This window comes from Macrobrachium rosenbergii, chromosome 47 (genome assembly GCF_040412425.1).
Source record: "Macrobrachium rosenbergii isolate ZJJX-2024 chromosome 47, ASM4041242v1, whole genome shotgun sequence".
Taxonomy (NCBI): domain Eukaryota; kingdom Metazoa; phylum Arthropoda; class Malacostraca; order Decapoda; family Palaemonidae; genus Macrobrachium; species Macrobrachium rosenbergii.
Window position 1 is genome coordinate 38,016,609 of NC_089787.1, and position 18,074 is coordinate 38,034,682.

The 18,074-nt window shown below is 34.7% G+C and overlaps 1 protein-coding gene across 1 annotated transcript; it reads left to right on the forward strand.

Annotated features, from left to right (window-relative positions):
• The first annotated feature begins 1,178 nt into the window (after positions 1–1,178).
• On the forward strand, positions 1,179–17,822 carry Paf-AHalpha (Platelet-activating factor acetylhydrolase alpha). Its single transcript, XM_067090678.1, has 5 exons — positions 1,179–1,477; positions 3,912–4,118; positions 4,489–4,611; positions 6,625–6,726; positions 12,234–17,822. The coding sequence occupies exons 1-5, from the start codon at positions 1,412–1,414 to the stop codon at positions 12,465–12,467; spliced, it is 732 nt and encodes a 243-aa protein (XP_066946779.1). The 5' UTR covers positions 1,179–1,411; the 3' UTR covers positions 12,468–17,822.
• Positions 17,823–18,074: the final 252 nt, after the last annotated feature.

An 18,074-nucleotide genomic window follows, 5' to 3' on the forward strand; every position in this document is an offset into this window, starting at 1 on the left:
TTTTGATTTCCACACGACAATATGACTGACAAGATTATATTTTCATAGGTTGGTGTATACTGATCTGGAAGCTTTGTTGCAGGGGAACTAAATCTGTCATTTTAGTGTGATTATCTTGCTGACAAGAAGCAAGACAACAAGAGGGAGAGGGCTATGACTTCTGATGAATAACTAGATCATACAGATTTGTATGGACTTGAGAACACAATAATGCGTCTATCAAGTTCTTACTTTGTGTATTATTAATGTTAAGGTTTGAATGCACTAATTACACACACGATGTCATTGGTAGCACCCGCGAATGCTTCAGTTTAAATGAAAATTTACCGTCTATGCACAATTCTGAATTATAATATAACAACAACGTTCCATCTTTTTTGGGTAACATTTTAAGGTATATAGTTTGTAATCCAGTAGCATACATAGCCTAACCATGTTATTTCCACAAAACACTGCTTTCAGCGATTATTTACTACGGTACAAGATTTCTAGTTTATTTGCTTTTAAATAGTCATTGGCGATTGTAAATACTGTTGCTTTTAACTATTAGTATTTATCCACCAGGAATCTAAAACGTCATGAAGCAACTAATTCTAAAAGTCTCGCTTCTTAATTCAATATTCATCATAGCTCATGATGACTTGATTATTCTTGTCTCCTGGTCGTACCGCGTACCTTATACTAATATATTAAACGTCCCAGTTGCAAAGAGGATATTGTCAGAGTTGTACACTTAGATTCAATACGATTGACGTTACCATTAAAACAGACTTGATTCTAGCCGAGTTGTCCCAAAGATTTAACAAAAATCAGAAACTTGGGCCACAGGTCATTGCCGTATGTGTTATGGAGAAGGAAATATGGTAAAAACATGTTTTTGTAATTTGCGAGAGGTCACCGTTTGCAATTTGACCCTACAAATCTCACGTGTTTGTTCAATGTACATAACACAGCAAAGAACACATCCTATCCCGGTGTCACTTTGCTAGATGAAGAATCGAAAAACTGCGAGTCTGAGAGATGAGAATGAACGTGACACGCAAGTATACCGTAGTTGTCATGCATCGGATTAACCGTACTATTGTACTCTAGTTTTATGTCTCTTAATTTGTATTTTGTATCAGATAATGATACGTTTATTATATTTTATTAGTATTCTGACTACGTTTCCAGGTAAATTATTGCTCAATGAGAATATAAATTGATGGACGGTGGTGGGGTTGCAAGAAGTTGCTAGAGGATTTAATACAGAATCTGAAGCAAGTCGCCATATGACAGATTCTTGTTTACACATCGGACCCCAGTACGACCTCGACTTGGAGCTGTGTTTCTGGAGAAGTCCAGCTGTCAAAGCATCATTTTGTTTGTATTTTGAGTTAAGATATAGGATACTCGTGTCCAGGGGCAAGAGATGAACTCAGCAGCGGTGCCCACGCCCGTAGAAGATGTCCAGGGGGATGGAAGGTGGCTAAGTATGGTGAGGAACTGTGAATGGAATCACTTGGGCGGGGAGCCTTGATTGTTATACCTGTGTTATGGTTGTCATTCAACAAATACGTTTTATAGTATGCTTAAAATGCTTGGAAACTATCATAAAAAACGACGGAGATATTCCAGATTAAAGCATAAATTGTTAACTAGGGTTATTTGTTGCTTGGTAAAAGACGGTTGCTGTTGTCTCATTCAATAACAAACTTGATCGATGTCGCAAAAAATAATCAATAATCACCGTCATGATTAAACTTGCCCTTGGCCAGAAACAACTAATTGTGTGTGAAATATCTTACACATTAAGAATAGAATATATACGATAGATTGTAATGGTATTAGTCAGGAATATTTAAAGAATATTGGGTGCGTTTAGGTAAGCAGTTTTGTCATGCTAAACTCGGAGTGGTTCAGGATGCGCTAGACTAGGCTAGTTTAAACTGAAGTGCGATCTGCCTTGAGATTAGCTGTGTATTTTCCAAGTGTTTTTATATATCAAAGCAACAGGTTATGCCCTTGTACATTACCCTAGTTCATGGCCAGTTGTCAGCTAATGGCTTAGCTTAGCCAATTTGTAACTTAGGTTTCATAGCTGTATTTACAAATTCCTTATCCATGGCAACTGATAGACAAGGCTATTTCAGTTATTAGCTTAAGCTAGTAGTCATTACTTTTCATTGCACAGTTCAGCAGTTAAGCCTAATTTGGGCAAGCCTAGGGACTTTTAATAATTTTAGGTTAGGGAGACGAACTTTGTACCAGGTAGCAAATATTTTTCATAATTTTGTACAATCAAAGCAATGTTCATTGTAGTGGTGATTTCAGCAAGAACTTAGATAAGTTAATTTCTATTAACAGTGTAGGTCACTTTGTATTGCTAATTCTTGGGAAAGAATCAATGAATTGTTGGTTACTCGGTCCAAAATTTGAAGAGGCCAAAGATGCTAGACACCTAGTTTGTGACACCACCTTTAGTTTACTTAAAAATACCTAGATCTCTCTGATAGTGTTTGTCAGAGCTTTATTGTTATTGAATTTAGGTATGTGTATTGATAGTCATTTTGGTACATTTCTTGGCAACCACGTATTCATAAATAGAATTTGTCTGAAACACATCAACAGTTGTGAATAAAACTGATTTCACATTTATAGCCTAGATGTACTTACAGATGTGGCATTCCTTTTGCTAAAAATCTTTGCTGGATCACCCACTTCTTCATCCCCAGTAGAGTTGCTGCCTTTGCATTTCCATGGTTTTATGGCATTTACACATTCAGTGTTTTATTTTAGTTCTCTTTTAATTATACCAGATATCTTGCACTAAGGCCTCTGTTGTACACTTCCTTCCATCTACATTACCGTTATATAAAGTTAGCAAAATCATCTTTACCACAGTGAAATTAAGGGTTAGTAGTAGTTATTGGGAATATCAGTCCACATTTTGTTCCGTAGATATTTTACCATTTGCTGTTTTGATAAGCTCTTGATAGGCCTTGTGATGGTGACCATACAGTGGTCCCAACTTGACTGTCTTAGTCTTCAAGTTTGTCAGTGAATTTTTTTATCCCATCCAGAGTTCTTGGATGTCATTTTGTGAAACCCCTGAAACTTAATGCTTCAAGTTGAAACCTCCATAAAGATGCCTTTAGAAGTTCTTTGAGGATAAGGTAGTAACTTTAAATCCCAGCAATCAGAAAGGTTTGTCGGATAAGACACCACAATACACATGAAATGTTATGTAAGACAGTTATTGAGAAGAAACAACAAAACCAAGAGGTTTAACTTTTTTCATCGTGAACATGACAGTATGATTAATTCTGCTGCAGTTATTAATATTTTAAATACAATTGAATCATTGGTTTACATTTCTAGATTCATGTACAGCAGACCCAAAAGATTAGTTCTTAAATGAGATCTAAAATTTACAAGGAAATGTTTAAGAATATGAACAGCTAGGTGAGAATAGAGGTGGTGGACAAGAAATAAAAGGCAAAAAGCAATGGAGGTGGTGGTTAAAGAGACTGCAAAGAACCATCAGTACATACGAGTATTACAGTGCGCTACACAATAAATAAATGGGGGTGGAATCCCCTACATGGCTTTTAGACCATTATTTTGGAGTGTGCACCCATCACCAAATTCTAGAGAATTAAATGAATGGCTGTAGAATAGATTAAAGTAGCTGTTATCGGCATAGTTGTAACACCAGTTTGGTGTCCAGTAATCATACAACAGTGATTGTTACTTTGTGAGTACCCTGATGGGTCTTATCAGTCAGAAGTCAGGGCACTGTAGAGAAACTGGTCTGTATGGTATTTTAATATTCTGTTTTAAGTTTTCTTAATACAAGGATAATCCTGGATAAATAATGGAAGAAGTTTAAGTTACTGAATTCTTTATTTATTTACATTTTTTCATTTCAGCACAACAGATTTGTCAGTCAAGCTCGGGAAATGGAACCGGATGTGGTGTTTGTAGGAGATTCATTAGTTGCTAATTTACAGTCAACAGACTTGTGGGAGAAGTGGTTTGCACCCATGCATAGCCTTAATTTTGGAATTGGTGGAGATCAGACACAACATGTGCTATGGCGACTTAAAAATGGAGAATTAGAATGTATTAAACCCAAGGTGAGATGCTGTATTCCTTATGTTTAAACTTTTATTATAGGTGCTTGCACCAATGTAGATTTTTGTCATTTTGGTTATTTTAATTTTCATCAAGTGCTGTAAGTTTCCCCAAGTTTTTTTATACCTGTGTTTAATTGATCGTGTTGGTAGTGTGGTCATTTACAGATGTAAGCATTGTCATTTTCTAAGGTAATTGGAATCTTTTAGAAGATTGCTAACTTCATTTTTAGCAAAAAGATGCATAATTTACCAGAGTTAATGACTTAAGTTTAACCTTTAGTAAAATTCAAGCTTCCTTCAAGCACTTTTGTGGCAGTACTCTAAATTTTGTTTGTTGTTGATTTATTTTGTTTGATCTTTATCTCAACAGGCTGTGGTAGTACTAGTAGGGACCAACAACCATTCACATACTGCAGCTGAAATTGCAGGGGGAATCATAGAAATATGTCATACAGTAAGGGAAAAACAACCACAGGCATATATCATTGTTTTGGTAAGTGTGATTTCTGTATTGTACTGTAATTTTCTGTTTAGCATTGCACAGGGATCAGGATAAATGATCAAAATTAAATATTATTTGGATTGTGTACCTAAAGTGGGCACATCATTGATATTCAGTATGGCAGTGTTTTTTGGTATTTAGCAAAATATTCAAGTTGGGAAATGCTTTTTAGCCTTAAAGGCTTACGTTATGTTGATTTGTTATTTTTCTGACCTGATTTTAAATAATATTTTTGTCTTTTTCTCAGTTGTGGTAGATTGATAGCATATGTGCTTCCTTTTTATCTCAAAGTTGTATCACAGTGTCACTAGTTACTTTCAAATATGTGAACATCACTCACTGTATCAACAGATAGATATGAAGAATAAAGAATTTTACGTTTTTAAGGGTGGGAAATTGGAAGTTTATTCTCATTGCAATATATTCATGGTGTGAAGGGTAAAGCAGTACTAGTGGTGAGTGATAAAATTTATTTGCATTATTGGAAGTAAGTGATTTACAGTATATCAGTCGACATAGCTAGCTTGCATGCCATTGTAATACTTTATTGAGTCATAATGATTATAGAAACTGTTAGGTGTAAAATATAAGAAATTTCCTGTTCTCAAGAACTTGAGGGCATCCTTTGTTCAAGTAACTAGCTCCCCACTGAAGTGCACCAGGAAATTTGTAAACTTAGAAAATTATATTGGCTTAACATTTTGAGCCTTAAGTCGTCAGAATTGAAAGATTCATGATTAATGAGTTTAGGCTGTGTAACTATGAATTATTTAGCATATTAAGTTTTCATTCACAAATTGAATGAAACTCTTATAAAAGTTGAAATAATTTGGATTCCTGCACAGGTAGACATTAAAGGAAATGAAGATACTGATAAATCATTCAAAGCTATGGTCAGTATGACTAGATCAAAATATACCAGTTTCACTTAGGTATTTACTGAATTTCGAAAACCCGTCATCTGCTTTAAATGGGAGGTATTGTGGAATAATAAATCTGTCAGTAAGAAAGTAAATCACCTGCTGGCTTGTGGTGTCCTTCATTCCAAAAAGAATGTCACGTTCAAGTACTGCAATATCATCCCATTTTCAAACTGGGCACACTTGTCTGACCTAGGGTATTTGATGACCAAATCCTTGAATGCCAAGAATACAGAACAATGTTCAGAATCAAATATTTGTCTATGATTTTCCAATTTTCAACCAACAGTGTATATGAAGTTTGTTCTCACAGGAATACAAACCAGTGCGGGCTGGAGTTGGTCATGAAACTTGGTAACAAGCTAATCAGTTGTTGATAGGGGACCTTCCCACTCACTTTTATCATCATTAAAAATAAATCCTTGACAAAAATTTTGTTAGAATCCATATAAATTTCAGTTTACATAATTATTAAATTTTTAAGAAGTTGCAGTATATTATATAAGATGTGATAAATGCCTTTTATGCCAGCCTTATTAGAGCTAAGAATGGTAACTCAGTAGTCTGGTTAAACTTTATAATAATAATAAGCCTAGGAATTTCAGTACTGTACTGATGTCAAACTTTGGCATTCATAATTTTGTAATAAGAATGTTGATTAATTGAGGTGATTTGGACATGTGATGAGGATGAGGGAGGAACAGTTAGTCAGCAAGGACGTACTATGTGTGTTTATGGAAGCGGCGGAATAGATATGGAAAGTGGCATTCACGAAGATCTAAATCATGAACGCACAGTACACAAGACTGAAGACAGTGGAGGAACTGAATCATATGTAACTCTGCAAAAGGAAAATTTCACATGAAAGTGTTGATGATGACTGTTGGTTAATTGTGGTATGGATATTAATGAATTGTTTTCTGAAGTCATTAATCCTTTGTATTTTGATTGATGGACATTTATAGGTCAATTTTCTGATTGACTCCATGTTAATTCCATCTTGTAAGGATAATGGTACCTGGTTTAAGTTAAGGATGATTTAATATTTTTACTGTCAATTATATGTTTTCATTACTCTTTCTAGACTTTACTGCCTCGAGGAGAAAAGCCCAACCCACTTCGAGAGAAAAATAGTGAAATCAATGGGTTAATAAAAGAAGCTGTTCGGAAAATTGATTTATGCCAGGTTAGTTTTCAAGTCATGTAATTATTTACTTATCAAATAAAATTTGATTTATATATTTTATGTGTGAAATTTAAACATTTTTGAATAACATGTGAAATTGGCAAGAATACATGTGTATTTGTCTGTGCTAACATAAATACTGTCAGTAGTCGGCAGGAACAATTGTGCTCTTATGCACATAAAATGTTCTGTTAAGAATTACATCCTGAAATATTTGAAATGGACTAAATCTGCATTTGATAGAAGAAATAAACCATTCCAGTTAACAAAACTATCTGTGAGGTAGTAGGTATGGTTGCTTAGTGTCGTTGAACTATCCCTAGGATGAGTAACCTGTTGCTGTACCTACTTTTGTGCATTGTTTCTTTATTCTGCTTGTTTCTGTACAGTGTAGACATGAACTGTGAAACTGCTTCCCATTTTCTGTCAGTTGACATAGGCAAAGGGATTATCATTGTTAATCTTGGATTAAATTTGTAGAGATTGGCCACCAGGTGTTTTTCTGGAATAAAATTTTATCAACGTACCTGACGAAGGTGACACTTTGTCACAGGGTATCTTACATCCCTACCTAATTTTTGACTGTACAGTATTCTGTATTATGAAAGTTGCATAATTCTGGTAATTATAAGAGTAACACTGACTTCTTGTAGACATCGCCAGCAAACTCAGGGGAATAGCTTTTGAAGATATAATGACATAACTTATGACGTCATTAACTTGCCTCCTTCTTGATGGATAATTGGCTATTAGTGAAAAAGTCCCAACCTCTGGCAACAGTGAAATACAACCAATACTCCTTGTTTACGCTTTGTAGTAGTGGTAGTAGTACATAGGATTTGAGCAAATTGAAGGACCGAGTATACTTATACTCTTTAGTGTGCAAGCAATCTTGGTATTTAAAAGCCTATCAACAATCGAACTACCATGCCGGTAATATTCTGTGGAATATGAAAACAACTTTCATTATAATGTTACAATTCAGCCATTGTTGTACTGTCACTAGAGGACAGGAGCGATCATATGAAATGACATTCCCTCGCATGGATCCTTTGTTTAACATAATTACATATGAGGAAACTTGACATTATAATCAGTGGGTGGATTGTGGTGTTTCGGGCTAAGCCCAAGCACTGGGACCTATAGAGGTCATTCAGTGATGTATTATAACCCACGACATTTTTTTTTTTTGGCAAAACAAGTTTTAATGTTTTTCCACAAGTTATATTTTACTAAGAAATCAACAACTATTGCTTTATAGAGCATATATAATTATCTTTCTGCACCTTATGGAAGTCAACAAATGATGAAAACTTGGTGGCCTTGGATGTCTGGGTGTACTCCTTACCCGAAAAAGGCCTGTATTATTCATTTACCTGTTCAAGCTTACCTATACGGGGTTTGCCATGGGCCTCCTCACTTCTAAACAATTGTGCAAGTCAAATCACAAGAGCTGTCCTGCATCCACGGGGACAATGACTTAACATAGCTGCCACTCTTGAAGCCTTGACAAGGTGCGAATATTCATTCAGAATTTGTCGTCATCACCTTGTGGGAGGAGTCGGGATATCATATGTTTACGTCACGTGTAACTTTGAACCCATACATTAGAGTGTTCCTCCACTGGCTTCGGCTGCTTTATTTTACTCATATGAATATACTTTTTTCTAATGTAAGTAATAAAGAATGCTACCGAAAATTAGGTGGGGATGTAAAGTATCCTATGGCTAAGTAATATCTTTGTCAAATGCACAGAAAAAAAGTTATTCCAGCAAAACACCGGGACAAAAGCTCTGCATCTTATAGTAAGTGGGGTAAATCAACTGATGGTTATAATAATAATATATACAACACTTAAAACCAGGAAAATGGAAGTGGGTGAATCTTGAGACCTCCTCTGGGAGGAGCCCTCATCTCATCTGCTGCACACTTACAGTACTCTGTTAGTGTCATCTCCCTGCTGTACCTTCATCCTTGTGTATCTTAGTGTCTGTTGCCTTCATGCATCATAGATTAGGAAATGTTTGTCAAATATTTATTGTTGTTGTATTGTAGCATTTTTGTTTGCGAGTAGTTATTTTTATTATACAGTAATTACAGGGTTGGTTTTGTAATAATGACTTCAGTCATTTAGTCAGCTTGCTGTAATGTTTTCAGTTATATGTAAATCTTATTTCTTTGGAGTTTGTTATAATTATGTATGTTAAAAACCTGAGGTAGTTAGAAGCATTTTTTTATTTAATTGCCAAATTATTCCATATTTTCTGACTCCACTTTTCAATTACCAGAGCAAATTATTTGGTTATGAATTTGCATGAACACTTATAATACTTTTTGGTATGTAGAGAACTAGAAGTAGGATGAGGTTGAACATCATGCCCCCTCACCTTCATTGTAGTGGGGTACTACCTACATTGTGCCTTGTCGTCTTGCTGGGACTGGTCTTGCTTGGTGGAAGTTGTGAGTACCGAGTACTCCCCCAGCTGTGAGGCTGTTGAGGTTGGAAGTGATTTCTCCCCATACTTTCCCATGAAAGTCAAGTAGCAAAGTCATACCATGTGTGATCCTTTCTTTGCTTTTCAGCTGTGTCTGTTCTCTGGATAGCAGAGCAGACTGAGATGGTCTCTTGCCCGTAGCATCAGGGCCCTGTGCCTTGAGACCATGGGGGACTGGGAGTCCACAGGAGGAGCAGGAAGCAGTTATGACCAGAGGGTGGTGTCCTAACTCACAGGCTCAGTCTATTAGTAGAGAACTTGCAGTAATCCTGGTCTTCTTTCTGAATGGCAACTGTTTTTCAGTTACCAAAACAGATTATTAGGTAATGAATTGGCATGAACACTTACAATATTTTTGGGTATCTCAAGATCTAAAAGAATGGTGAGGTTGAGCATCATGCCTCTTCACCCTCCTTGTAGTGGGGTACTACCCACATTGTGCCATGTCTTCTAGCTAAGCGTTTGGATTTGCTCGATGAAAGTCGTCAGTGCCGAGTGCACCCTGTTGGTGAAGACCATTGAGGTGGAAGTGGTTGGGCCCTCATAAGTTCCCATGCAGGGAAAGTGGAAAGAAGTCCTGCCATATGTGTGAGACTGCTTCTGCTTTTCAGCTGTCTGTTCTATGGATAGCAGAGCAGACTGACATCATGTAACATAAGGGCCCTATCCCTGAAACTCTGGGGAACTGGGTGTCCACTGGAGGAAGAAGATGCAGTTATGATCAGAGGGTGATGCCCTATCTCTCAGGCTTGCTCTATCAGTAGAGAATTGGCATAGTTTTAGTCTTCTATCTTTTTGAATGGCAATCATTTGAAGAGTTATTTCACATATGGCTTCTTGCTAGGGAAATGTGGACTTGTTGGCTACCTTGTCTTAGTGGTTTCTTTTTTCAGTCTTGCTGTTCAACCTCTTCAACTTTATTTTCAGTGCAACTGTGGGGTCTTCTCCTAGTTGCACTTTAAGATCCATGTACTTCATCTCCTTTATTTTCTGGATCTGTTTATCTTGCTGCCCTACCATTCCAACTAATTTTATAGTCTTGAGTGCTGAAAGGCTGAAATTGCCTGAGTACTTGGCCTTTATAATCTGATTTTTAAAAAATCATCGTTATTCCTTGCAAAGTGAACAAGTCTTGTATGAATATAATAGGTGATGGTCTTTGTCCAGACCTAGTTTAAGAAAAAAAAAATAATAAAATAAAACATTGCACCAGAGCAAGAAGTCACAAAGGTGCAACTGGTACTAGTCCTTCATGGAATAAGGCACGTTATGATTAATTGATTGTAATGAACAAATGCCAGGAAGTCCCCTCCCCCATGGATCTCCTCACTTAATCCACTACCTCTGTGCTGAAGGGAGTGTATTTAATAGGAACGTGTACACAGAAACAAGTACAGTAGTGTGCAAATGCAGTACTGTGGGATTACTTGAAGTTTAAGAGAGCTGTAATGTTATAGATTTAAATTTCCTTACATCATTGCCGTAATGTTTTTTCCAGCAACAGAATTGACAACAATTTATACACAAATGAGGAAGTTACAGAAAGATATGGTGTCCAGGGGCTGGAAAGCACAGATGATATATCAAAGACTAAGATGTTTTGGCCATGTGATAAGAAAGGGTGAGGAATAGTTAATCAGAAAAGTGCAGATCTGAAGCAGGAAGACCAGTAGAAACAACCAGAGCTGTGAGAAAGGATATAGATTAAAAGACTTACTGGGAATTCGGTCAGAAAATTCACAAAAAAAGAAGACAGTGGAGAAATTTTATTTCTTTTCCAAGCTTATGAATGAAATTTTTGGACATTATTGGTGATGTTGATGATATGTATGTCTGTATTTATAGGTATTTTTCTGTTACTTCTGTATTTATAGGTATTTTTCTGTTACTGATTGACCATTTGCTACAGGCAAATAAGAATGTTGTATCAGTAGAGAGTAAGGACTTTCAGTTAATATATAAGTGTCATACTACTTCATGTAGTAGAATAGAGAGCACTGACAAGGAATGGAGGAGAATGTGAAGAGTTGTGTGGCCATAGAATGTTGGAGTCATGGCTGGAGTATAATTGGAAGATTGTATGATGAATTTGGAACTTGGCGAGAGATGTGGTATCAAGAGCCCCCCCCCAAAAAAAAAAAAAAAAAAAATTAAATGGTTTGGACAAGTGATGAGCAGGTATGAGGAACAGTTAGTCTGAAAGGCAGTTGGTACAGAAGTAGCAGGATGAAGACCAGTAGGAAGGCTTAGGAAGTCATGAAAAAAGGGGATGGCTGAACCACTAGTCCTGATAGGAGTTCAGTCAAAAAAGGAAAAGCCAAGGTAAAAAAGTTTTATGATATTTACATTAGCCCTTGCTAATGTAAATATTTTCATTTTTCATGAGTGGGTGTTGCATTTTTTGGAAACTTGCTCAGCAAGCTAATGGTCTTTTTAGCTTGTTCCACATGAATGTGTGTTAGTGTTGAGTATTAATAGTAATAATACTGTAATAATAATGATAGCAAAGTAATGAAGATCACTCCACAACTGGACTTGGTGCATTACTTTCTGTAATAGTCTACTTGGCTATCATTTTGTAACAAAGGAATTTTATGACCATCCTTCAGTATCAAATAAGTTGTATATTTTTAATACCAATTTGAAGCTGTAATGTCCACCAAAGTAGTATAGAAAAGTTAAAAGAATTCCTTAACAATTTGAAAGTTATAGGGATAAAACAGTATAGACAAATCAAGTTTTTCAAATGTCTAGTACTAAAATTCATAGCAAAAAACAAAGTGAAAATATAGACTACAGCAGCTGTACCAAGAAATCCTTTAAAGTATCTTACAGCCTGCATGGTTTTAAAGGTTTTATGACAGATATCCATAAACAATGGTATGCTATGTTATCCGTATTGATGTTTGCATGTTTTTTTATTTTTTTTAATTTTATTTCATCACATTTATCTTCTATTCTTTCATCACATATATCTGTCTAGCATAAGTCATCTGCATTAATTTTTTACAGGTGGTGAATATAAATCGTGATTTGGTGTTGGGGGATGGAACTATAGACCATCGGGACATGTATGATTACTTACACCTCACGTGGCAGGGTTACCGACGTGCCTTTGAGCCAGTCTTTGAACTTCTCACACAGCTTCTGCATGAGAGCGACAAACTGCTACTAAATGATGATACATTAGCATCCCCAGCCTCGGACAATCCTCCTTCTGATAATCCTGGTACTTGTCCTGAGTAGAAAATTTGCAGTATTCAACTATTTCACAGTTTGCACTGCTCATCATCACATTCACCTTGGGGTATGCCAGGTGAGCCTTTAACAGTAACACCTGCTTATGTTGAATTACCTTCTCAGCTTATACTCTTGTAGCTGGTACGTCACGAAGATTTGGATGAAATTTGTAGAGAACCATTCTTCTTGTAGTGCTGCTCAGTTATCTGACATTGTGATATATGGAGATTGCTTTCACAAGCTTAAATGTGTTTGCAACACTTCAAGTGCTCGCAGATTATTACCAGAATGTGTTTTACACAAAATATTTCTTTTCCTTCAGAATGGTTATGTGTCAAATTTTAGAAGAACATAGCCTTGAGGAGATGAAACTTAAAAATTGTAAGTTGACTTGCAAAAGGCTGAAAATTAAAAGAGAACTTATTTTTATTTTACTCTCAATTTACTTTTAATTTGTTACAAATGTTTGAAGCACCATTTATGATGTTTTACTTATTTGATTTTGTGATGCACATAAAAGTTATTTTTTATAATGCTTAAGGAACCAGAGAAAATGGTGGTAGAAATGGCATGATTGTTTAAAGGCTGTATGAGCAATGAAAATCACAGAATAGGTAAATGAATAGGTTTTGTAGAAAGCAGTTATGCTTTTGAGTCAAAGGGTTGTTTTTCTTTTAACATACGTTGCAACTGTAAATTTTACAAGGCAGTAACGACTAGTCTAAGAATAATTGCCCTTTTTTCTTTTTATTATTTACTGTAGTTTATTTGCTTATGGGTTGTTAATGTGTGTGACTTGGGTTGGTTTGCCACTAAGAAGTGGTAAACTTTTGCATTCCTATGAACCAAAGTCTAGAACAGATATTCTTATTAAGCCTGTTCTTGTGATACTTATAAGTGATCTATTTTCAGTATTTATATAATTTTTTCTTCATATTTTACATGTGCTTGTCTTTTTCTGTACTTTTAGGTAAGTATGTGCTGTTGTCTGTGCATGTGCACTTTACTATCAACAATTGCAATATGATTTTAAACTAATCTGTGACTAGTTTCCAGTATTGTACTCAAGTTTAGCGTCACACGTCAAATTAACTATTGTTCTGAGAAAAAATGAAGTGTGATTGATGAGAAGTTCTGGATGAACCCTGTATTTTTTGGGTTTTTTATGTTTTATAACTTATTGGTGGAGGTTCTTAGGTGAATTGTATATACTTTATACTGAATTTTATGAGATGGTTTATTTGAATATTGATAAGCATGCTTATTTAGTTTCTTGCCATACAGTCTGTTAGGTAGTAAGTAATTTTTTGTTATAAAGTTACAGCGGTACAATAGTCACTTTAAAAAATCTTCCAAAGTCATATTTAAGAAAGATGTTTGGGGACACCATTATTGTTATTGCTCCATATCTTATATTTGATCTTCTCTCCCACTAGCCTTTTAATACAAAATTCAAATGCGCAGTATCTAGTACTCTATATATTTCTTTGTACAGAAGTATTTAGTGTATAGTATTAAAAATTTTTTTAGGTAAGTGGCATTGCAGAATTTCTATTTCCATAGACTAATTTGCTATACAAGCATTATTTGCATGTTAGATTGTGCTGTGAACTTACATACCTTGTGTAATATTACTTGTACTGTATACAGTATTGAGTATCCCCCTTTTTTTTTTTAGTAATTATGATTGCAGCTCATGTAAATAAGAATGCCAGATTCAGTTGAACTTTATATTCTTTTTAGGTCTAAATTGTAGAAAGATAAGGTGGTTATACTGTACCTGTAATATTTTTCATTTCCTTAAACTGGGCTAGCATGTTAGGGAAATGTTTAAATAGTTATTGCAGAAGCTTCTTGAAGAATGCAGGCTGTCTGACTCCTGTGGTAGTGAGATAGCAGGCGGAACAAACATTGGTCTGTCTTAAAAGTGGGTAAACAGCCTGTAGACTGAAAGGTACTTTTAGATAAGGAAGTTAGGAGACGTCTTAGAAATTGTTTGGATATGTTTTTTACAGTGCAGTGTGTCTTGTAGCACTGTGTATACTCCACTGAAGATTCTTTGCATTACCCCTTCAGCTCCCAGCTTTATTGCTATTTGCTTTTTACTTATCATTTTCGACATAGCTTCCCAGCATCTTTAACCGTTTTAATCTAATTTTGACCCCTTATTCTTATTAAGAACAATTCATTTGGTTCAGCTCCTTAGAAGATACAAGCGTGACTTGGTGGTCCGGTTAAACTACTTTATAGTGATTATGATGATCCCCATATAAAGTACTTCATCTTTCAAAATGAGTTTTCCATAACTGTTTCAATAAATGAAATAGATAGTGAGAGGTTCCAGCAACACTAGATAGCATTTCTGTCTTCACATGAAAATATGCATGTTCATGATTTCTGTCTGAAAGATTATTTCTGAGTATGATGAGTAAGAAGTACTGTATTTAAATTTTCCAAGAATTGTTAGTTAATTTTAATCATATTTTTTCACTTCAGTATTTTACATTGTTCTTAAGAACCTGTCTTGGATGAATGAAAACCCGGTATTTCTTGGGAATTAAATTGGAACATAATACTGTAGTGTGTGCTAGCAACCTTTAGTTTACCAGGTTTCTAATATCAGATTCCTTTGGGTATTTACTTGACAGCTAGGAGAGGTTACTTTTAATAGTATTGCATGTGCATAGCAAATTATGATTATGATGGCCTTCCCTTTGTATCTGTGTAAGGTGATGATATATGTGCATTTTCTCTTTTTTTTTTTTAAGATTTACTAAGCCTGTACAGTTTTCCCTTTTTGCATAATAGACCCTGTTCTTGTTTACATCAAAACAAACAAATCTTTTCAATGAAAAACAAGCACTTTTCATTCTTCCCTCAACTTTTTTCCACAAAAACAAATGCAATGTTTTGTCAGATAATTTGAACTTGGTTTTGCAATTGGTATTTTAAAAACCCAGTTTTATAATATCTGAGGAGTTTTTGATAATTATTAAAATAGTTACATTTGTTGAAAAAATAAGCAATTTAATATATAAAATTAATATGATTAGCAAAAAGCTATTAATACTACTGTACTTTCCTTGGAAAGTAAGGCATGATTTATACGATGAAGTAGTCTACCCATAAGACAAGGAAGAATTGAAAATGAGTTTTGTGTTTAAGTGTGGCTTTTTCTGTTTGTTGTCTTTGACGAAATGGTGTGTAAGAAAGGTGCAAAAATATAAAAACAGGTTACCGATAATGGTAGCTTATTACCTGAGTTATTATTTATAAATATGAAAGATGCCTGTTATCATAAAAAGTATTTGAATTTTCAGAAAATGGTCATTCAAAGTTAAACTTCTTTGCAATATAGTTATGTAAGAAATAATCAGGGCTACTAATGAATACACATCCATCGAACAGTGCTGAAGTACCACATTTGTTGTGAAACATTGTGATTGGTTGTAGGTGTATTTGGTTTGGGATTTCTTAATAATTTGCATAATACAGTACCAGTGTTCATCTTAGGAACTACTTTTCATGTATAGTACAGGGAATTAAATTCATAGTGAGAAGTGATGATCTAAAACATTTTTTGCCGTTGAACACTGTAAGGAAATACCTTGAAGGAAGTGAGTACAGTAAAGCATTATATATCTGGCATGTTGCGGCTTGGACTGGACAGAACATTTACTAGGCTTGCCATCTTGCTTGCTTCATAACTTTTGTGCTACAGTTTTTAATGTGCTTTTGTAGACATTGTAAGATGGTTGTAAGAAATATGTCTTTCGAGGTTAAGAGTAAAGAAAAATGTGCAAGCCCTTATGACAGTAAATAATGACAAGTTAGTAGGTACATTGTATGTATGTGCTTGTACTGATTTGTAATGACTTGATCTTTTATTTAATGTGACTTAGATAATGCTTTGAAGTTGGCTCCCAGTACATATTTTTGTAAACAAAAATTACATTGGTGCTAACTTTTTATTTGAAAACCAGTATCTATAGATTTTTTTAAATACATTTGCCATGGAACTGGCAGATGAAAATGTAATGGAAAGTTGTAGGAGGATTCTCATGTGTTAGATATAATTTATGCAATATTAATATTTTGTAATTTTTTCTACTTTTTGGATAACAAAGCAGCTTCTTATGATCACATCTAACCACCTGCCATGTTAAATTAAATTTTCGAGAGATTTTGTAAGAATTTTGTAAAAATTTAAATCTTTTCTTTGTTAGTGAGTTTTGATTTTGAGATAACATGCCAGAATATCTCAGATTTCCACTGATCTTGAAATATATATCCATTATTTCCATACTGTGTTTTCATCTTTTAGTTTGTAACTCACAGGGTTCATTTTTATGCTTTATAACCAACCCTCAATGGTTGTCAGAGTGACTCCATATATCTTTTGTTTTTCTTGCTTTCCTATTTTCATGTGAACATACTAAATTTCTTGCAATCAAAATTTAGACAGCCAGTATTTGATTAAGGTTTGACAAGAACGTACAAGAATGTGATGTTTCTGATGTCACCAGATTTCTTTTTATGAACTTTTCATGAAAATGGGGAACTGTTATCAAAGAATAGGATTAAAGTACAGGAAGCTAATGAGTATACTAACAGTGTACTTAGTAGATCTACTCAGTTTTTCCTGTACTCATGGATATTCTGTTAGGATGAAAATTTAACTGGGTTTCCTCTCATGTGCTGCTACTCTGCTCACTTAGTTGTACATTTTACATAGTAGCTTTTCCATTAACTGTAGCAGTTCCTTGATTTACTAAGTAAAGAATCTCAATTTTCGTTTGGGAGCTTTTAATATTATAAAGGATCATGGAACCTGCTGTTCATTCAACAGTTATGTAGTTTTAGCACTCTCGGAATGCATGTTTTGATAAAAGACAAAGTTGTGTTTAGTCTGTTTTGTTTTCGTGCCTCTGGTTTTTGTGTATTAGTTTTAATAAATATGTTGTAAGTAGTATTTATTTTTACATAAAGTTTGGTTCACAATACACTTTCATGCTCTTGCTTATACGTATTTTTGTGCTATAGCAGCAGCAATGTTACTTTCATGAATGGGATATCGAACTTTGATAAATGATTGTTACTAAAGAAATCAGTTTATTAGAGTTCTCAGGTGTATAGGTTAAATCTTTTTTTCTTACTTTCCTACATAATTCCATTGATTATATCTGATTGTCACTGAGGTACTTTTATATCGGATGAACTGTATTTTTTCATTTAAACAAATTACTGTATTTCAAAATAGAGTAATAAAACTTGATCATGAAGCAGAAGAATTGTAACTGGTGCATTGAGTCAGTTTTCATATTAAAGCTGTAATGCAGTACATATTTTTGTTTGAATTACTACAAGTAGTTTTCTTATCCTACTGAATATGGGGCTACAAACTCAGAATTTTGCTTATTAGAAGTTATTGCAGCTGCCACATTGACCAATTAAGTTGTGTACCTGTTGAACATTTTGCCGTTACCTCTTTACTGTATTGATTTTTTTCTTTTGCCTGTCAGAGTTGATATTAGAAGGCAATTTGATAAAAAAAAAAAAAGCATTAATTTATAAGAACTTGAAAGGTTTTGGTTGAACATGCCTCAGCTGAAA